This window comes from Lonchura striata, chromosome 4, assembly GCF_050655825.1.
Source record: "Lonchura striata isolate lonStrDom1 chromosome 4, ASM5065582v1, whole genome shotgun sequence".
Taxonomy (NCBI): Eukaryota; Metazoa; Chordata; class Aves; order Passeriformes; family Estrildidae; genus Lonchura; species Lonchura striata.
This window is the reverse complement of record NC_140706.1, coordinates 70,615,316-70,636,682: the sequence shown is the minus strand read 5'-3', so window position 1 is coordinate 70,636,682 and position 21,367 is coordinate 70,615,316. Positions and strand designations below refer to the sequence as shown.

Genomic DNA, 21,367 nt, shown 5'->3' with positions numbered 1-21,367 from the left:
ACCTCTGAGATGAGGCTGCCATCAGCCAGAGCTCCCTGCAGCAGCTCAGCTCCGCCGTGTGGGTGTTCGGACCCACGCCCCATCAGTCTGGAAGGGAGGCTGTGCTCACTGCTCCAGGGCAGCAGGGACTGTGTGGAAGGTTTCGTTTTGTCAGCAGTATGGTGCTTGTTGTGATCCCTCCCAGTGAATTCCCACTTGGATTGGCTGCCTGTCATCTGCCTCAGGGCGAGTCCCTGTGCTATCCTAAGTGCTTCAGTAAATAGTCCAAGGTAATGGGGAGCCTCAGGTTTTTGCTATGGGTGGTAATGTTTTTGTTGTTGTTTTTATCACAGAAGGACAAGAGCTCATGGGTTTTTATGACCACATCCCAAACCGGACTTTGTTTCATTGCCTGGTAACATCTGTGACCGTTTGCCACTCCGTATCTTGCCAAATGGCCGGCCAAGATGCAAAGTACACTTAAAGTGTTTAAAATATCAATAAAACCATCTGGAGTCATTTAATGGAGCAAATGATCGTGGGTCCTTCTGGGTCCTAATGGAATGATCCAGAGCAGGTGACATACACTGCACATGCTGGTATGGGAATATACAGTGTTCAGTGTAGCTTTCCAGTCAGGGAGGGGAGAAATCAGGCCTTTGGGAGAGGTGATAGCAAAAGCCATGCCTCCGATGGGTGACATCTGCACAGAGGGGCTCTGCTGGCAGCAGGCTCACCCTGGCTGGTGGCTACAGACATCGGCTCTTGAGCTGGGTGATTGGTGTGCTCAGCTTGGATCAGAATGAGCCTCTTGCTCTGAAAGGGGACAAGAAGGCATGCACCACCTGAATCATCCTTATTCCCAGGCTGTTTAATCCTGCTTCCCAAACCTGCCCTTCTGTGTCACAAGGCAGTGATCTGGAGCTGTTGAAATTATTAACCCATCCTGATGACACATCCCCTTAGACACGTGCACGGGAGGGGTCTGTTGTTTTCCCCAGTGGAAATTCGGGTGTGACAGCACCCCAGGTTTTATAGAGACAAAATATCCTTCCTAGGAAGCACAAGTGAAAAAAAATAAAACAGGAAATGGCCCTTAATCTGCTGAGAGAGGTGCCACCTCACTATGGGTTTCATCATTAGGACTCAGAAGTAATGCTCACTGCCTTTGTAACCTCACCTCTGTTTTTTTCTGCATCTCCCACTCTGGTTTATCGCTATGATTTCTGCAGCTGGTGAAGTATTAAACATTTTGGGCTGCTGATTATGAGTGTGAAGGTAGGGAGAGAGACATCATGAAAAGTAGCAGTGGCTGAACATAATTTCACCTGACACAAATGCACCTGTTCAATATTTTACTTCAAATGAGACCAAGAGAAACCATTTTAAGCTAAGTCAGAATTAAGCTACATATAAACAGAAGTAAAATTATCTATATAATGTGTTTTGATAGCTTAACAGTGGGTGAACAAATGGCTTCAGGGAGGCCAGTGCCTCCTGTGATAAGCATTTTGGGAGTGGGATTCTTTCCTGCTCACAGTAAGAACACATCCTTTTCCCTCACTCTGTAAAATATCAGTCTCTTTCTATAGAAAACAGGGATATTTTGGGGTGATGTTTGGATACTCCTGGATAAAAGATCCATTATGGGCCAGACACATTGTGAAGAGCAATTTTCCAGCATCTCCTTCAGTCACTTCTCTGGATTCAAAAGGTATTTTCTTTCCTTCACATTCCCCCACTTGCCATCTTTGTTCTGCACCACTCTCTGGTGCTGCCAGCAGCTGGCAGAGGAGTTAGAGTTCAGGGGTTGTTACAGGAGCAGGGGCTGTATTTGCATCCACGTGCAAATCCAGAAAACAGGTGAATATGGAGCTAGCCCTTGAGAGGAAATAGCTCCCAGATTAAAAACCAGGAAGGTACAAAGCAGAAAGGGAGAGGCAGGTGTTTGGCATCTAAAGGGCAGGAAGGAGGATGGCAAGTGGCAGGGTAGGAAAGCAGAAACTTCTTTCATTTCATCTGCAAAATCTGTCACCACTGGGAAAGGAAATCCTGCAGTCCTCAGGCAGGAAAACTTCCACAGGCACAAACCAGCTTGGCTCCATAATAGCACTGTGCTTGTTTCCTGCCAGCCAAAAGCAGGGCATTAGAAGTACAAATTCTTACTTGAAACTTGAACACCTTCCCGTGTGTAACACAGATCATTGTGTAACACAAATCGTTGTGTGGCGTGAAGGGTTTTCTGTAGGTTTTTCACAATGATACGAGAAATGGAAAGGGTTTATTTATCTTGTCTCTGCCTGTCGTCTTCCTTTGTGAGCCACAACAGTTCAGCTGCGTGTAGTTTTAAAATTAATTTAACTCAGCCCATTTGCTGGTTAAATGTCCTGTACGAACCAAACCTAGCAGGTGACAGCAGACGCTGTTAAAGCCACCACAGCAGTAACGTGGCTTTGCTGTGGTCCGTGACACTCGCTCTCGAGGCAGGACATCAGCGGGCAGGCGGAGGCACCCGCAACATCCTCTGATTAATGGGAAGGTGCGACTGGGCTTTTGCAGGGACAGGGAAAGAAGAGCTGCGGGGCTTTGGAGGGAGCGCAGGTCTCTGAGGTCCGCGCCCGGCCGGCAGCTCAGGCCGAGTTCACTCTGCTGGTGCGGGGATGGAGATGCGGTGGCGGGATGGGGGAGCTCGCCGGGGCTCCGGGCAGCCGTGCCGGGGGGGCTCCCCCGGTGCGGGGCGGTGCTGGGGGCGGGCTGCCCGCCGCGGCACCTGCCGGGGGCGGCCGGAGGCGCCGCCGGGCTCCGGCGCCCTCGCCCGGTGCGAGTGCGAGCGCGGAGCCGTCCGCGCCGCGGGGCACGGTGAGTGCGGCCGCTGCGGGAGCACCGCGCTGCGGCGGGCCGGGAGCGGGGAGATGGATGCGCGGGAAGCGGCAGTGCGCGGAGAACGGGGATGCGTGCGCGGCGAGCAGGGATGAGCGGGGTGCTGGCGGCGGCGGGGTGGACGAGACCCGGCGTGAGGGGGCTGCCTGGGGTGCGGGGCAGGCGCGCTCCTTCTCCAAAGGCCGGACAGGGCGGGCTAACAAAAGGCGGCAGCCCCGCAGCTCGGCCGGCACCGGCGGAGTCTCCCGGGGAAGGGTGCTCGCCGCCTCCCCTTCCAACTGCTGTTTTCTCGTTCCGTGTTCTTGGGGCCTCTGGATGCTGGGAAGAAGCAGGCGGGGAGGGAGGTGGTGTAGGATGAGACCCCGCCGTGCCTCTCTCACCCCTGTCCGCATGTGAAACTCATTACTCGGAGGGGTTCTCCAGGTGGGAGTGAAACGCCGTCGTTGTGTTGTGAGCGCACGGACTGCATCATGCACTGTCCGGCTGCAGCTGGGCAAGAGCTGCGGGGCTTGAGAGTCCCTTTACAGCTCTTTCTCTGGAGGCAGTTGCCGGGCATCGTGTGTGCTCTCACTGTGTTACATGTTTTAGTAAGCAGTGTAGTGTTCCTGCAGGGAGTTCTGCTGGCAGGCACCTTGCAACGAGATACTGGGACAGAAGCTGAGAACTTTCATCATCTGGTTGGAATGACCCACAGACTCCTTAAAATGGCTAAGAAAAGAACTGTGTTCAAATGGAACACTATTAGCCAACATTTTTCTTTGTAAAATTTGGAAGGAATGTGTCCCACAGACCTCATTTACCTTCACTCCGGCTTTCTCCCCTACTTCTGTCCACAACGTCCAAAGGTCTGCTTTTCTCCTTCCCTGCTGTAATGCCTTTTAAACTCTGACCTCTGTATGTTCTTCTGCCTAAAAAAACCAAGCCTTAAATTTAGTTGGGTGCCACCAGCAGCACGCATTGAAACACGTTCATTTCTCATCCCAGCCAGAGCCCCCTTTAGCTCATTCAGCAGAGGGGTGAGGCTCAGCAGCTCACTGTGTTTGCTCAGCCGTGGGGGCCTGACTCTGCTCCTGCAAGGCGCTTGTCCAGATTTTCCTCGACACCAGCAGAAACAACAGTAGGGAAAAATAAATGCCCTAAAACTCCTTTGAGTAAGAAAGGTGAAGTCCAGGCCAGCCTACAACTGGGAGAAGGAGGGGTGTTCTGTGTGTCCATAATATGGGGATTTAGAGGATTGAGATCTTGTTGGCCCACATTAAATGGTGCTTGGCACTTCTGGCTCTTTAATCAAAGAGGGAAGTTCAGTTCAACTGAAATCAGGATTACTGTAAATTTTAAGGAAAAGTTCATTTAATAATCACAGAGGCTTATCTTCCAGAGGTCAGCAGGTCAGAGGTTTAACTATAAAACATTGCTCAAAAGGCAATAAAGACATACAAGGCCAGCTGCAGCCTATTTGGCATTGCTTTGCAGAGAGGGCTGCTGCTGTGGCACGTGGGAGCCCTGCCTCTGGGAGATGGTTCTGCAGCAGCCAGGGGCCTCCTCAAATGTCCCTGTGTTCAGTAGGCCTGAACAGATTTTTTAATGAGAATAAAAGCAGAGTGATGTAGAACCCTTCTCCCTCTACCGAGCATCCCAGGTCTTGGCAGCAATGAGAGAAAAGCTGGGTTTTAGCATGAGGATGCAGCTGGCATTGGTGAGCTGGTGGACTTGGTAAGGCTGCTGAGGGAAGAGAGGTGATGGGAAAAACATCCTTCCTGCATTTGTTTAGTTAGGGTGGTCCCTGCTTTAATGGTCAGCCCTCTGCATGAGCAACCATCCTTCACTTGGTGTTTGCAGAGCAGCTGGCACAGTGGGGCCTGGTCCATCCTATCCCCAGGCTTCTTCACCCCAGCTGCAGTGTAAGTAAATAAATCAGGAGGATATGACATCAAACAGGGTGTTTTATAACGTCTTATGTGATTCCCACTCGGCTAACATTTGTTCAGACCCAGAGTGACTGTGGCTGGTGCTGGCAAGCTGCTGGAGTTTAATGGGTGTGGGAGTAGAGCATGGCTCAGTTCAGCAGGATCAGGCTGTAGCCACACTACTCAGTATCTCAAGGTGCACACTACTCAGGTGCTCAAGTCAGCAGGAAAGAAAACCTGTGTGTCCAAAACCAGGATTTTGGAGATTGTTCCCAAGTTTAACTGGAATGAAAAGCTTGGCTACTCTTGATGTGCTGCATTGCTGCATGCTTGCCTCTGTTCAGATGAGAGCCACTTCCCTAATCCTTTACATTTGAGTTGCACCAGGGCTGGAATTAGTGGCAGCGTCTTTGGGTTTAAAGAAGCATGAGGAATGTCAGTCATCAGTTGTTGGCGAGGGAAGGGGGATTGGGTGGGTTTTTCATGTAGCAGTAACTGCTGTATTGGCTCAGTTCTAGAGGTTGGGATCAGAAGGGTAAATTTATGCCTTTGAAAGAGGAATTTGGTGGAAATGAAACCAGCCCACTTCACCCTGATTAGATTTCATCATGTTGTGCCTTCAAAATGCCTTCAGCAGCCTGGCAACAAGAGCAGAGATTTGAGAAACATCCAAAAGTTAAAAGGACACTGTTCCTATGGATTATCAGTCTGTCTGTTGTTTTAAAAAAAATCTCATCTTTACTATTCTTTCAGCAACTCAGAACAGTGTTGAGGAAAAGTATTCAGGGAGACAATAAAAATAGGCAGGCCAAGTGCTCTCCAGCAGCGACCCAATCCTGTCTCGTGTGCTGCCGAGGGCACAGATTCCTTTGCAGCCACAGGCAGGCTCCGGGCTGGAGACAGACTCCATTTCAGCCTAATTTAAGCAAAGTATGTGATGATAACTGGTGGCCAGTACAGTTATATTGGGGACAGGGTCCCCATGCATGATGGCTGCATCCTCATCTTGCTGTGGCAGCTGAAATTTCCCTGGGTAAATGGGAGCAAATATATGCTATAGTAAGGCATAGCTCTAAAAACTCAGCTACAGCCCTGATAGACATATCAAGCTTGGAGTGGATTTATCCAATACTCTGTTTTCCCATGCAGGCTAGGCAGAAATAAATGGCATATACATTCCTGTCCCCAGGGGCAGGAATTATCTGCAGGGAAAAGGAGACCTGGGATATTTTGAAGTGACTCTTCAGCCAAGGAGTTTGCCTTGTGAAATCATGGTTTGATTTGTTTGTCTTCCTGTGCAGACATTGTTTGCCTGGGAGCCCACTCACTCCGTGCTGGCTAGAGTGCTTAATTCCCTGCGGACCAGACCTCGGGAGGGATCTGCTCTGTGTTGGGGAGGGAGTGCTTAAGCCAGGCCAGAGAGAGGTGTGTGTTGAGAGGTGGATTGAAAGGGAAAGGTTTTATGGGGCCCAGTGACCCTGTTGTGAAGGATGCCAAACCTCCAGGCTAGGAACTAGGGGCTATCACTATTGAAGCAAAAAGGGAGCTTAGTTTTGAAGTGGCTAGGGAGTTTACAACCTTGTTTCTGTCAAAGGTTTGCAGGGGTGATGCTGATTAATGTCCTTTCCCCAAATCTATCTGTTCCCTTCCTCTTCCATCTCACCAGGCTCAGCCTGACACTGTTTATTAAGCCACTTGTCCCTGGTTTGTGAGGAATAAATATTGACACTGATGGCTGCCTAATAGGATTTGGGTTTGCTGCTTTCTCTCTGAACGAGTTTGGCACTTGTGACTCGATTTGTGTTTGGGCCTGGCTCTGCCAAGGCTCCATTTTGGAGGGGTATTGGCAATGAGGATGGTCACCACATGTGCTGCGTGTGAGGAGAGGCTGGGAGTGTATTGCTCCCATTTGCCTGTTGGTATGCAGAGATGGCCAGGCTGTGACTCCAAATCACTACATGTCCCTAACAAAGGTGTGGCTTCCTTTGACAGGGTGCTGCTGTTGCTACTGGGGAAGAAGAGTTTTTGATGTCTTGTTAACCTGTAACTGCTGTGAAGGCTTCAGGTCAGGCTGCCATTTGGCAGTGCTGTGGGTACTCCTCGCTGCTTCCTTTATGTGCTTGGTGCTGTCCACTCCAAGGAAATGCAGCTCATGCTGTTTCAGAGTGGTTTGGGTGGATTTTTCAGATGTGTCTGAAGTGAGGAAAGTCTCATTAAAAGCTGTTTGGCATTTAGGCTAAGCAAGGTTTTCTTGGATTTCCCAAGTGCTGTGAGAGGGTTTGCATCTACAGAGCAGCACCTTCATGTTCCTGGAAACCCAGGAGGATCTGAGACTTTTCTCTGGAAGCCAAAGCCATATGCTAATCTATAGTGGAATTTCTCTTGCCTCTTGCTGGGAATTTGTCACCTCAGTGGTACTGGAGGGCAGCATCACTGGGGAAGCCTTGTCCTCATCCAGGTGAGATTCCCACAGCCTCTGCAGGTGCTCATCCAGCCCTGCAGCGCTTGCAGAGAATATCCCAAGACCCAGCCTCAGATCCTGCTTCGAGCCCAAGGAGTGATTTGGGTCTAGACTCAGGATCACCAGACCAAAACACAGTAGACAAAGTGATGGGAAAGAGTTTTCCTGCTGGCAGGGCACATGGAAGACATCCCACACCCAGGGCTGTGTACAGGAAAGATGCTTATGGTATCTCCTCAGCAGAAGGATGGCAGATAATTCCTAATGCTGCTACAATAGCTCCCTGCTGGGGGGAGCAGAGTCAGGAAGGCCAGTTGCCACTTTTGGGGGGTTTATGTGAAAACAATGGGGATGCACAGAGGCATAGGACCAAGTGAGAGTGGCTAAGGATTCCTTCCTCGTCTCACATTCTTTGTCATGGTTGCAGCCCTCATCCTTTTCCAAGCTCACCTCTGCCAGACTGGCAGATGCTAAAAATATTTGGACTGACAAACAGGTATTTATTAGCTTAGCAGCCAGCATTTCTGTCACTTGCCTTGGTCTCTCTCACTGAGCTGGCCAAGTCCTCATTTCCTTACTCAATCTGTCATCACTTCTTACTTGAACAAATCTCCTGCTGAAATGCCCAGGAAGTAAATGGAATGCTGTGTTGAGTAAGGTGTTCAGGAATTTGTCCAGGAAGAGGTTGGTGTGTGGGATGGAGAAGCTCATATTCTGGGGATTAGGTATTGCTACACTTTCAAAGGTGATTTAGACCTGTACACCCCACCCGTCCAGTAACTGCAATTAAAATCTGGAATACCAGGAAGCACTGCAGAGAATCAGGCTAGAGAGGGCTGAGAGGCAGCTCAGCTGCTGCAGACCTGAGTCCTTGGCACCGAATGTCCACTGTGCCTGTGAGAAATGTGAATATGAGGCTTTCTTCTGCCCCCTCTGAAGAGATGCTCAGGTTGTCACTCCCATTAGTATAAATCACTGAGACCAGTTTTCAAAACACAGCTGAGTCACTGCTGCAGCACTTTGGCAACATCTGTATTTCCCTAGGAGAGCTACTGACTAAAATTTCAGGTGTGTTCCTTGAAGTGCAAGGTGTTGCCAGTGCAGGTGAGGAAGAGAGATCCAGCTGTGCTGGCAGAAGAGGTTAATGCCCCACTTGCTCATAGTGCCAGAGACCTCATCCATCTGCCACTGGAACAGGTCCTGTAAACACTCCCTTAATCTTTAGCTTTAAACCATTTAAATTGTTGGGCTGAACTGACCTCATTTGGTTTGCATAGAACATATTAGGAGCTGCACCAGCAGATGAAGCCCTGTCCCAGCTCCAAACTGCAGGCAGAAAAGTGTCCCAGTGAAGGCTGGGCTTACCTTTCAGGTCTCAGGTCTGCACCCTATGGCCAGGTGCCAGGTGGGGCACATCTTGCTTGACATTCAGACCCCCCCCCACTATGGCTTTTTTATAGCTGGAAAACATCACTATTCTGAAGGGTGAGTGTAAAAAGAGTAATTGTGGGGAAATACCTTCTGCTGATTTCATCTCTTGCTGTGAACATAACTGTTCTTTCAGCATGGAGGGCTTGTGAGTTTTTCCTATGGAATCATTTTAATTCCCAAATTCTAAAATGGAAACTAATGCTTATATTACATTATATGAGTATGACTTTTCCTTCCTCCTTGTGGCTGCTTTTCTTTGTAGGAGCTGCAGTTACATTTTTTCACTTACACTTGTCCTTGGTGTGTGTAATGTAAGAGAAGTTAAATGTTATCATTTATCAGAAGGACTTGAGATCCACATGATTCAGTGTGGGGATACCCTAGAAGCTGTCAGGCTGCTGATTTACCTGCGTGTGGTGGCCATGGCCCTTACAGGGACAGGTGTGTTAAAGACCCTCCAGCTTGCCTGAGCGCTGCTGTGCATCATCTTCCTCCCAGGCACCTCTACCCGACAGATTTGATGCACATAGAGAGCTGATCCCCCTATTTTTTGGCCATCTCTGAAGGATTGTTCCTCACAGCCTCCAGGTCCTGAACATCCCGTGAGGAGAGGGGATGTTTTGATTTCTCAGGCTGATCCTGCGGTGTCCCCAAAGGCATCTCTGAAAAACCTCAAGGGATGCTCATTAATGGTCAAGAGCAAGTTTATAGGATAGTCCTGTTAGCTGTGGGGTAGAAAAGAATGAAACTCATTTCTCTGCCGTTTTACTGCTGTCTTGACACTATAAGTAGGTAGATCTGGTTTTGAGAGGGTTAAAGCTCTCTGAGCACAAGGTGGAGGAAAGCATTTCACATACAGGTAGAGGCTGGGATGCAGGATGGATCACACACCACTTTTTTGACAGACCAGGACCGTTCTCACCTCTCAGTTGTCTCCTCCTGAGAAGGTGAGATCTCTCCTGAGCAGGCAAAGTGCTGCTCAAGTCAGTACTGCTTTAGAGCCATTTGCTTCCACTGAACTTGATCGAAGATTAGAATTTGAGGGAATGAAGCTACAGTCCTAGGAAGATGTGGGCCAGAGCTGCACAGAGCACACTTTGGGAACAGGCTGTCTGGGTGGTAATGAGGCACAAACAGCAAGCTGTGACAGAGTCTAACTGTACATCACTAATACAAAAAGCCAGGAACTCACTAGGGATAAAAGCTAAATCCTGAGCCCACAGGTTCTTCCTTCCAGCCAGGATCCAGGTCGTTTTGGCAGGGCTGTGCAGGGAGCTGTGCGCTCCAAGCCGGCTGGGCAGCACAAGAAAGGACTGCGGGCTTGGGGCTTCGTGCCCAGCTGCCTCTGAGGGCCAACTGCTCATGCAAAGCAAGGAAGGCCCCCAGTTGAGAAAACGTGGATTTAGGGTGCCTGTGAAAGGGTGGCAGCCTTTGGGTCAAGCTCTGGGCACAGTGGAATGCTTATTGTCAAAGCTAAAGACCAAAGAGAACGCTGCATATTGTGGGCCTAAATGCAGCTGGCATGAACCAAAAATGTGCATGTGAGTGCCTTTCTAAGTACCCAGTAATCCTCCAGGGCAAAACGGGGATTAGGGCTCTCTCTCTCAGACAAAGGAGGAGTTCATTTTCTCAAAGACCCCTTGGCCAATGAAGTGAGGAACCCAAATGAATGCCAGGGCTCCTTTCAGCTCTCTGCTTGCAAACAGGTATGGCGCAGGAGCAGCTGGTTTGTGTGGGGCTGTGCAAACACAGTGCAGCCAGATTGTGGGATTGAGGTCAGGTCAACTAAAACCCATCCAGTCCCAGAGAAAAGGGGAAGCCAGAAAAATGCTGGACAAGTAGGACTAGACAGTGTTGCACAGGGAAAAGTGGTCTTTTTTCTCCAAACTTTTTTCTCGGTGGACCTGGAGGTCAATGCTCATTGAGGTTGTTTAAGTTGGAGTTGCCTGAGTGAAGAGCCCTCCAAAAACGGAAAGCTGTGAGTCTGGATTAATTCCAGGTGACTTCTCAGCCTCTGTTGCTTTGCCCTGAAATTCTGCGTGCTCGGAATCCCCCATGTAGGAGCCATAAGACTGAAAGTGATGGGTGCCTGAATGGGGGGACGTATCCATCTAAAATTCACCATCCTGTGCTTTCTTTAATTTGCCTTCAAGCAATGGCCTGTGCAGGTAGAAAAGCACAAGTCCCTCTGCACTGTTCCTGGGAAAATTCTTCTTTTCCCATTTGGGGATTGGTTTATGGCACAAGATCAGCTCTAGTAATCCTGTCTTACCAGATATCAGGGTGAATGTGCCTGGGATGTGTACAGAAAATGTGCATTAAGTAGTCCTATTCCTTAGAAGCAGCAGCCAGCAGCATTGTGAATGGGTTTGGGTTGCGTGGCTTTTTTTTTCCCATGGCTTTACTGACCCATCTGAATCCTAGACATGGATACTGTTGTTTCTACTTGAGAACTTGGACCTTGCTGCAGATACCAGGCAAGAATGCTGAATTCAGTCCCAAAATTCATGTGCTCAGTCAGTCTTACTGATATTTCAAACTCTTTCTTGCTCTGCTTATGATGAAAATGTGCTTCCAGGAGTTACACAGGTGGAGCCTGCTGTATTTTGGATTCATGAACCAGCCTTGAATTCCTCACATGCCTAATTAAGACTGTGGAGTTAAACCTGGCTGTTTCCCATCTCAGGTGAATGTTTTAAGTCACAAGCTAGAGCTTTTCCCCAAGGACTGAACCTTTTTCTGGCAAAGGTTTTACAGATTGTTAGTGTAAGAGGTTTCAGTGCAATTTATAAATTGTTTTTCATTATAAGTTTTGTCCACACATTTCCTCCTGGTCTCGGTGTGGCTCGGGGGTCCTGTGAGCCGAGTAACAAACCTGTGCAGGCCATGCTGCTACCAGGAGAGCACCTGGGCCTTTGTGCTCTGACACACGGGGCACTTCCAGCGCAGCTCAAGGAGATTCTGAGAGCGTGACAGAGATGTGGATTACAGGCTATTTGTGGACCAGCCACAGGAGGTAACAAAATAAGAAATACGTAAGCAATCCTGTCTTTCACTTCAGGCGGTGCAGGAAGATCTGCCGAGCAGGACGGCCACAGCCAAGGTCGGTGCCTGGGATGGGTGTGGTGTCTCCCTCGCTCTGCATCCCTCTCCCTGGCAGCACGGAGGAGACAGGAGGGCTCACTCTTTGTCGGGAGATAGATGCGGGACTGCCGCGAAGCTGCCGTTTGCATTCCCAAGGAGATGTAATTCCAGCTCGGCAGCTGCTGAGAGCTTGCCTGCGGGATGAGGATAGCCAGAGGTGAAGCTGCCCAGCTCTCCTTATGTCACTGGGCTGAGCTGGGGATCTCAGGCAGCCCTGTGACATTGTGTAACGTGGGGTGCTGTGAGGATAAACCAGCAGCGTTAACCCCTCTGGCTCCTTTCTGCCTGTTTTAGCCCAGTTCAGCTTTGTTGCTGCTTCTCTGTGTTTTTGTGTCTGTGATGTGCTGTTGGCTGCTTCTGTAGTGGAGGGGGGGGTTCCTCTTAGGTTGTGATTTAAAACAAAGGGAAGAATATCAGGAAATGTCTACAAATAGCTGTAGAAGTTGGAAGAAGAGTTCCTTGCTTTAATCTCAGTTTTAGAAGCATCATTGTGTGAGCACCTAGGATGACTTTTAGTTCTGTCAGTGGTTACAAATACTCCTGTTCATCCCAAATTATTGAAAAATGAGACTTTAACCTCCATCCTCTCTTTTAGAACAACACTGGATTTAGAGGTAACAAAATACTAAAAATTACTAAACCTGATAATATATGAGGATTGGATCCTCTGGGACTCAGGTCATCTATTACTCTGGCAGCAAAACAGGTGTTAGTTTAAACTCGGCAATCATGGCTTCAAGAGGTGGGACCATTAAAAAATATCTGTTCTGAAATTTTTTTTTTTTTGAAAGTTCATAATTTCTACACATAGTTCCAGGTGCTGTTTATGGCTCATCTCAGGCATATCCTAGACTCATCCCTGGAACTACAGGCAGCTAAACTAAGAGTACAGGATAGTAGTGCTGTTATCCTGGAAAAGAAATGCTATGAGCAGACAAAACTTCTGAAGTTGGGTTTGTGCCACCTCCCAGTGCAAAGTCCTGTCTCCTCTTTGGGAATTACAGCCAGGCAGCTGAGCTTGCAATGCATCATTTCCTCAGTGAGAGCAGTGATTTATGCTGCTGCCATTACTCAGGAAACTATTGTTATGAAACATGGAGTTTAATTAATTAAGAATATGATCTCTGCAGACTCAGATAATTGCTGGGAGAGCTGCTGGGCAGAGGCACCCACCCACACTTGCTGTCCAGGCTGACTTAAGAAAATCGATCTGTGTTGGAATGTGAAGGTTGTAAATAAGGATAAGGAAGACTGAAGAAAGTGAGGAGGAAGAGCCAGGAGCCCAAAAGGTTAAGATAAGTGCTATGAAACGTTCCAAGCATGCAGGTAACAGGAGGTCAGCACGGGAGGCAGATAAGGGGCCAGAGGAGCTCAGAGTCAGACCTCCTCAGAGGCAAAGGATCTCCCTAAAATAGCAACCAGGTTCTGCAAGGACTGTGGCAGCTCAGGAAGGCCATGAGACATCCAATGGCAGCAACTGGCAAACCGGTCTTATGGGGAGATGATTAATATAAAATAAGGCCACCCATGTGTTCTTGAAGAGCTCTGAGGAGGGTGGTGAAAAGTAGAGAGTGTTTCACAGATGCCTGCTGTGGAAAGGCTGTGCTGGCTGTGTGGGGAGAGATGGATGTGGGGTCAGGAGGTGTTGCCTTTCTTCTGTAGGGGGCACTGAAACTTCTGAAGCAGGTTTTCCTTGAAAAAAATCTCTTAATCTCTAGCACTGTATTCTTTCACTGTCAAGCAAGCAGCAAGGAAAAAATCCAAGCAGGCCATATTTTTAGATGAGAGAAAAGCTGAGCAGAGTGTACTCATGGACATGTGTGGCATTAAATACCAAAGGCACCATGGAAGCAGCAAGTATAAATAACAATTCATAATTAAACGCAAACTTTGCAGAAAAAGAAAGATTTCAGAGGCAGCTGCCAGCCTCAGGTGGGAGGTAAAGGAGTTTTAAATAGACTGTGTGTGCTGGGTTTCCTGTCTCCCACTTGAGAGCTTCAGAAACAATGCAATAACAAAAGGAACAACTGCAGACTCCTCCTTGCTAGGGATACTTTTTAGCTATGGAATTGGGAGGCCCTTTGCAGCATCCCAAAATAAAATGCAGCCCCAGGCTTTAAGAGCATCCCATCGGGCTGGGTGCTGCCACAGGGAGCTGGAGAGTTGTCTCAGGGCAGCTGGAGCTTTCAGAGAAGGCCACTCTAAGGAGAAGGTGTGAGGACAGCCAAGAGGAAAGGTAGGCCCCCAACAGCTTTGCACAAGAGTGGCTGTCTCCATGTTATGGTGGAAGAAGTGTCTTTATAGGGATTAATACCCTCCTGGTTGTTAGACTGAGCTGCCTTACTTAGGAATGCCATAGCAAATGCTCTGGGATAAGCAGCCAGGTAAGGCAGAAGGCTGCAAGGGCAGGGCCAGGTGCTGCCCTTGGGGTCCTGTTTGGGGAGGTGTTCAGCCCTGCAGCCCTGGCTGCAGCCCTGGCTGGCCTCAGCTCTTCTCCCTGTGCTCTCACAGGGACACCCCTGTAAGGGACTGTCCATCTGGCTGTGCTCTGGCCCTGAGGTGGGTGTGCTTCCCAGGGGGAAGGATCCTAATCTCTTATGTTCCCCACTGGGCCCGATTAATGTTGTTATTTCTAGAGCAGCTGATTAGTTTTCAATGTCTTACTGAGCCTGCCATGCACCACAGAGCTCTGCAATTACAGTTCTTTAAGAGGCTGGGGAAAAACTCTGTTGCATTTCCTTGTTCTCCCCAGCAGCACCTCCGGAGCCCATGGAGACATTAATTAAGGTGTCTTTGTCTCTGTGAGGTAAAGCCTAAAGTTATGCATGCTGGCAAGCACGGGTCGCTCTTGTGAGGGGGAACACCCAAGCTGCTTATCCTCCCTCCCTCTACTTGGGGCTGTCAGTGGAGGGTCAGGCTGTGCAGGTCCTTGTGGGAGCACTTGGAAGGGACTTCCTCAGAAAGCTCTGCTCGCAGCAGAGTTTAGGGTCTATGGTGTCTCTTGTTTTCTTAGCATCCTTCAAAAGCTGCTTTCTCTTAAAAGAAAAAAAAAAAATAATAACCCAAGATCACCTGGCTGTGGTGCCCAGGGAGCTGTAGGTACTTATTACTCCTTTATATCAGTTTCTCAGGCTCTTGATAACTCTTTTCTTGGCACAGGGGCAGTTTCCCAGCCCTACATATTGTCCTGGCTCCCTCAGAGACAGCTGGCCAGATGGAAGGTGTGAGCAGCTTTCCCCACTGCAGGAGTACCACTGTGGTGTGGCTTGGCACAGCCAAACTCTGCTCTCCAGGAAACAAGCAGGGAAGCACAGAGCTCTGTCCTCCAAACACTAAAGCTGTGAACATATTTTGCTCACAAAATTGTAGACCTGTTTGTATAGATAAATTGTTTATATGCAGTCTTTTAAATCCTCATCTGTCGCAGGCCTTCTGTCCTTTCTGTGTCTTGCAGTGAAATCTATTTTGGAAATTGGTAATTTTTCATGCTAAGCTTGGTGAGCAAAGACAATTAAAGCAATTAAGGATATTGGCATATCCAGGGCTGCAAAAGGAGATTGTGCTCCTGGTGTATAGGAGCAGGGAAGGGAAACTTTCGAGTTGGATCAGAGACTTGACATCATCTCGAAGGAGAGGAGTGGAAGAGACAAAGCAGGATGGGATTTGGCACATGGAAAGAAAAGGCAGCCAAGGCAGGATTTGGGGTAAAAATTGGATGAAGATAAGCAGGGTGAGCAAAAAAAGGCCGTTCCGGACCAGTCGCTTTCCCTAATCTAGGTGAAAGTGCTGCTGCGCTTCCCTGCTGTATCTCATCCGCAATGGGAGGCTTAACATTCCTGCCTGGCACGTGGGGGCACGGGCAGGGAGCGTGGGGGAGGACCCGGCCGGACACAAAGACGGCCGGTCTCTCACCGGAATGGCATCCAAGCCATCTCAGCTATCCAAAGCCCCAGATGCCGGCATGTGGGCTCGGCACACAACAAGAGGCCATTGCAGCTTATCCCGGGCCAGGCCTGACACGGGCAGGGGGCCTTTCAGCCCTGCTTTTATTCAGCGTGGGGGTTCCTTGAGCTAGCCGAAATTTTAGATTTCTTCTGTGCTTCAGGGCTAAAAATTGGAGCGAGTGGGAATAGTTGAGCGTTCCAGGTGGAAGGAAGGAGCTGAAGCGATGGTTACATTGTGTTTTTGTGACTTGGAGCGGGGTAAATATGTGTTTGCTGACTTGGTGGAAATATCAGTAGAGGAGGTAGGACAGGTTTCTATTTCTCCCTCTCACTGTATGGACCTTTCTCTTGGCTTTTCTCTTGTGTGTTCAGAGCATTCCCTGAGCACTCATAAGGTGGTTACATGTGGAAAAAGTGTATGCCACTGTGGAACCCCTGAACTTGACACATGGGGATTTAGTGTCCCCAAATGCAGCTGCAGGATAATGAGTTCTGTGCCGTGAGTACTGAGCTAATCTCGCTCCTGTGTGCCATGGAATTAGGCAGCTCCTCCAAAACACTCATGAGGGACACTTGCAGAGCCAGTCACTGCTCAGAGGAGAGAAGAACAAGGATCTGCATGGCTTGATGCCACTGCCTTGCCCTCTGGGCCTGTGCATTGCCCTCTGCTAAAATCCTGTTGGCTAAAAGGGCTGAGATTTTGCGTGCTGGTGTTTAGCTGTCCTTGCTCTCCTTTGGCAGGGACACCCATGCAGCACAGGGATGCACAGAGCTGTCTCCTAGCCCGCTCAGCTCGGACTGCGTGACCACTGATTTCCAGCCCGGCAAAGCCACGTGGGCAACAGGAGTCAAGTTACGACTGAAGACCAGGTGAGAAAGTGTTTGTTTGTGTCCCTGAGACCTCTGTGAAGACAGAGTGGAAAACAGTTACTGCTTTGGCTGCCAGTGTGCCTGAGGGGCACTCATGGGGAAGGAGTGCTGAAATTTCTCCTCAGAGGCTTTTGTCAGTACTGGTAAAGGTCATCAGAAATGCTGAGCCCAAATACCTCCACAGAGGTGATGTAAGTCTTCTCTGACTTCCCAGCTTCAGGTGCCTGGCATTCCAAAATCACCTGTCTTCTTCAGAATTTTAGTGTGAGTTTGGCATTGATGAATTCTGAGTACCTGTCTGCATTTTTGAACAATTAAATGTCTTCAGAAATCACTTTCCTGAACTGCTCTGGGTTGACTGGTATAGTGGCTGAGCCTGACTCCCTTCCTTTGGCCATGCAGTTTAGGACCAAATCCTACAGCATTTACTCAGGCAGAGCTTTTGCTGGCATCAATAAAGCCTCTTGCATCAGTCAGCTGTAATCTGGGTGACCTCATAGATTTTTGTGTCTCAGTCTTCTGAGATTTGTACCATGAAGTGGAAGCAGTGGCTTTTATTTGCAACATTGCATTTGGGTCAGACCTTGACTTATTTGAAGTCAAGAAGCTACGCTGATTTCCTGGAGCTGGCAGAAATGTGGCCCAGTGCCTGTGAGTGAGCAGCTGAGAAGGGAATTCCACATTCTAATCTTATCAGCAAGGATGCACCTCTGGAGCAACCTCCCTGATCTCAGTGGAGATGCTCCAGCTTCTAGGCGCTGTAGGCAGTTCATGGATGCTATGTCCAGCATTGGGCATAGCAGATTTTAGAGGCTGAAATATCTCCTCAAGCTGATTTGGTTGAGGAGAAGCTTATCTCTGACTGAGGAGTGTGACTCTGCATTTTCCCAGGTATGTGACCCACAGGGAATTTGGGAGAGAACTTCTCCTACACCCACCATCTCCCTATAACTCCATATATATGAGTCATTCACCATATGCCCTCTGCAAATCCTTCTTGCCCAACACTTCAGTAGCAGATCTTCACAGAAGCTCCAAAGTTTAGTGTTTCACTTGGATAAATTTACCTTTGGGTGCAGAGCCCGATGTTTAGCTTTACTTTTCCAGTGGCATTGGAAGCTGTGTCTGCATATCTCAGTTTGACCCAGGCTGGAGCTTTAGTTATGAACAGGAAGCTGCTCTAATGTATAAGAATATGCCTATGGGAGGGTGTTTCAGACTCAGCAGCCTTTGCTTTGGCCCAGGCAGTGGATGCAGTTCCCTGGCACGTTTGACTCGCCCTGTTACCCCTGAGACGTGTGCAAGTACCTCCACACATCCTCCTGAAGGCCCTGCTGCTTCTGTCCCATTTATCACTCCTCCATGAGCACTTGGATGTGGAGCTCACACTTGGATGTGGAGCTCACACTTGGATGTGGAGCTCACGAGCGTCGCCTGTGATTTGTAGCCCTGTAGCTCAGAGGAGAGCCCAGCTGCTGCCTGGAGCCTTGCCCAGCAGATCCCCTTGGTTACCTGCCGTGCCTCATTGTCCACGTTCCGTTTGGATAATCGGGCTCACGGGGCAGCGTTCCTGCTGCCAGCCCCCCAGTTCCTCCTAAGCACTGAACAAGGAGAGGGAAACGCATTCCTTCCATTGTTTCCAAGTCTCTCCTGTTGCAAGTTGCTGTGTGTTGGATATTGGGTTGTGAAAGAATCTAAGCTATGCTTGGGTTTCTGTCTTTTTAACTAATTTACTGACTGGAGAAGAATAAGAAAAAATTAATTGAATTGAGCCAGTGGGGCCAGTTCATCAGTCTGGATAAGCCAGTGCAGCTCTGAAGAGCTGCAGGCAGGGAAGCCACTGCAGGCTCTGGCTGCTAGGATTTTCTGCCCTTGCTCTGGAGGAGATGATGTGAATCCCTGGAGAAGACAGAGAATAATAGGGCTCCTCAAAGACTGTAAGTCAGTCAGCTGCTTCTTTTCCATGTCTGTTCTTTCTTCCTCTTTTTCCAGCAAAGGAAACAGAGTAAAATTACAGAAAGAAGAAAGTTGCAGAGTCTTTAACCCAGTGTTCCCCTGCTCCTCATTGTAGAGCTATGTGTGGTCTAGGTACCAGGCTGAAGGCTCTCCTGGCTTCTCCATGTCCAAGCTGTAGCCCTGTGGGAGCAGCAGAGATGGACCACCTTGGTGGCAAGCACTTCTCAAAACAGAGATCTGAAATACTCCTCATTTTGCAATTTGAATCAAACTTAGTCTGTTGCTTGATAATGCTGTCTTCAAAACAGAAAGCTGTCAGAAGATCCCAGTAGGACAAAGTCCTTGAACCCAGTAATCAGGCAGAGTGAGGTTTGTATACATCACCTCTGTTCTGTTGAAGCCTGTGTCTGGTTAGTGTCAGGGAATGCCAGTGGGACCCTTTCTTTGTGTAGGGAAAAGTCCTCAATCTAAATATTGCCTGTCAACCCCACGCTGGGGTGAAGGGAAGATGAAGCCATAGTGCACGGCCCAGCTGCGAGCCCCTCACTCTGTTTCCTTTGCTGGACACTGGATAAATGCCTCTTTCTTGGATAAGACAGCGTGGGGGTTCCCAGAGGGATGTGATAACACAGAGGTGTGACTTGCAGGACCAATAATCATTAATTACAATGTTTGACTGTTCCTAAGTTCAATGAAGGAGCGCCTGTTGTTCACAGCTGCCATCACCTCTGAGGGGTCCCAGCACTTCCATCTGCAGCCTGTGGCTGAGGGCGCTTCAGTCAGAAAAACCAGGAGAAAAAAATCTGTCTCTAGATCCACATACATGTTTGTCATCTCTGCTTCCACACAGGGATTCTCTTCCCAGTGGTATGGAGGGGAGTTTTTTTCCCAAAAAGTTTGTGATGGTAATGGTAGGAGTTCTGAGCAGAAACCTCTGATTCCCTTCTTCCTGGTCCCAGAGAGACTTGAGGGAGATTGGTATGTGTCTCCCAGTTCCCAAATGGCACTCAGGGCATGGTCTAATACAAACCAGACATCCCCAGTGATGTTTGTCCAAGGGGAAAAACAAATGCTGTCTGACGTGTCACCTAGAAACACCACACAGGTGCAGGAGCTGCAAAATGAACATTTTGTGGAAAAGCAGGATGTTTCCTGGTATGAGAATACTGAGCATATTGACACATTTCACCCAGGTGTGCTCAAGTGAAGGGTTTTTCAGTGTGTTTTTTACTTAGGGAATATTTTCATCTGAGCATTAAGGGGTGGGGGGGGGTGTGGGCATAGTTCTCCCTTTCCCCTGTAGATGAGGAGACACTATTAGCCAAAATCCATGGTATGAAATAACATTTCATAGACTTCAGGTCTTTCTAATGAATCTTCCTTCTTTTTAGTCAAAATTGTGAAGGGACAGAGCTCACTCCACATCCTTCCTGCCCCAGAATTTCCCAGAAGGGCTTAGTGAGCCTAAAAAGAGAGATTTAGTGAAAGACACACCAAGCTGATGCCATTCTGGTGCGACTCCTTTCTAATTGGCCTCGTCTGTTCTGCTTATTTTTAGAACCATGACTGAACCTTAATTAAGAGCGACGTTGCTTTGAGTAGATTGTGGCCTCGCTCTGTTGAAATCCTAATAGGCTTCTGAGTGCTTTACTTTTTCCTTCATCTCCTGCCTAATAGATGGGCAGAGAGGCTGCAGCCACACGTTTGGGTGTCTGGAAAACATCTCTTTGTCATACTCCTGCTCCTTTAGATGTGTCCATCTTGGAGACAGGTCTGTTCCAATGAGAATTCAGTGGCTGTTCTGCTTTCTGTTGGTGCAGGTGCACACTCACCCTGCAAGGAGGGTACAGGTGAATTGCTGGGATCAGGATCTCTCCGTGTGCATGCGCAGGATATGGCTCAGGATATAATGCCCTTGCCACGTGGGTTTTGTTAGGTTAGAATTATTACCAGCTTGAAATCTTGACTGCTGTGAGGATGACGTGGTAAGGATGGGCAGCTGCCCTCTTGGTTTTCTCTCTTGTGACTCAGTGCCTGGGATCAGATCCAGGAGACACCAGCTTTGCACTTGCATCCAAATCTTTCGTTTCTCCTGCAGGAGGGGAGGGTCTGTGCTGCAGGGCCCCATCCCTTCCCACCTCCCCACATGATGGGCTAGGCCATGGCTATTCCCTTCCAGCCATGCCTATCCCTTCCAGCTCCAGCAACCTCCCACACAGCCACCCGGCCACAGGGGTGGTGGGGGAAGCACATCCACAGGGACTGGGGTTGTGAGTGATGGCAGAGTGACCCTCTGGCCTTAGTTCTCTTCTCTGCCCCGTCCCATCTTCCTTGGACACATGAACAACAGCCGCTAGTCCGAGCCATCTCCTCAGGTCATGGACATGTGTCCTGGTGACCACTGTTCCTGCCTGGATCCTCAGGTGGATTCTGCCTTCCTTGAAAGGTTTTGCTGCCTTCATCTTCATTGTTCTTTGTCTCTGCTGTGGAAGGGTTTGGATGTTGTGGGGACAGAAAAAAAATAACCACAAGGTCAGTGCTACAAGAAGCATTGTTCACAGTTCTCTCAGCCACCTGGATGATGTTTCTGCTGGATGTGAGAATGGTGAAAAGCTGTGTGGGAGTAGAAAAAGATCCATTTATTGGGGCACTGATGACCAGTGAGTGGCTGGTTAATCAGCCACAACATCGCTCTCTGGCTTTCACTTATTAGCTTTCTAAGGATGTGGAAAAAATGCAAATGGAAATTTGAAGAAGCTAGGTTGCTTGCTCTGGTTGAAGATGGGCCTTTTCAC

The 21,367-nt window shown here is 48.9% G+C and overlaps 1 protein-coding gene across 7 annotated transcripts in view; it reads left to right on the top strand.

The window, feature by feature from the left end:
* The window catches only part of SHROOM3 (shroom family member 3), a 116,104-nt gene that overhangs the window by 73,375 nt on the left and 21,362 nt on the right, over positions 1 to 21,367 (top strand). For 4 of the 7 annotated variants that reach the window (XM_085579420.1, XM_085579421.1, XM_085579422.1 and 1 more), the window contains one exon: positions 16,488 to 16,616. The exons of 1 other annotated variant lie outside the window; for it this stretch is intronic. In XM_085579420.1, coding sequence (XP_085435546.1) covers positions 16,488 to 16,616 — 129 coding nt within the window. Of the gene's footprint in view, positions 1 to 2,756; positions 2,839 to 16,487; positions 16,617 to 21,367 lie in introns of those variants that run through there. 2 more of the 7 variants (XM_085579424.1, XM_085579423.1) reach the window with 1 other exon arrangement.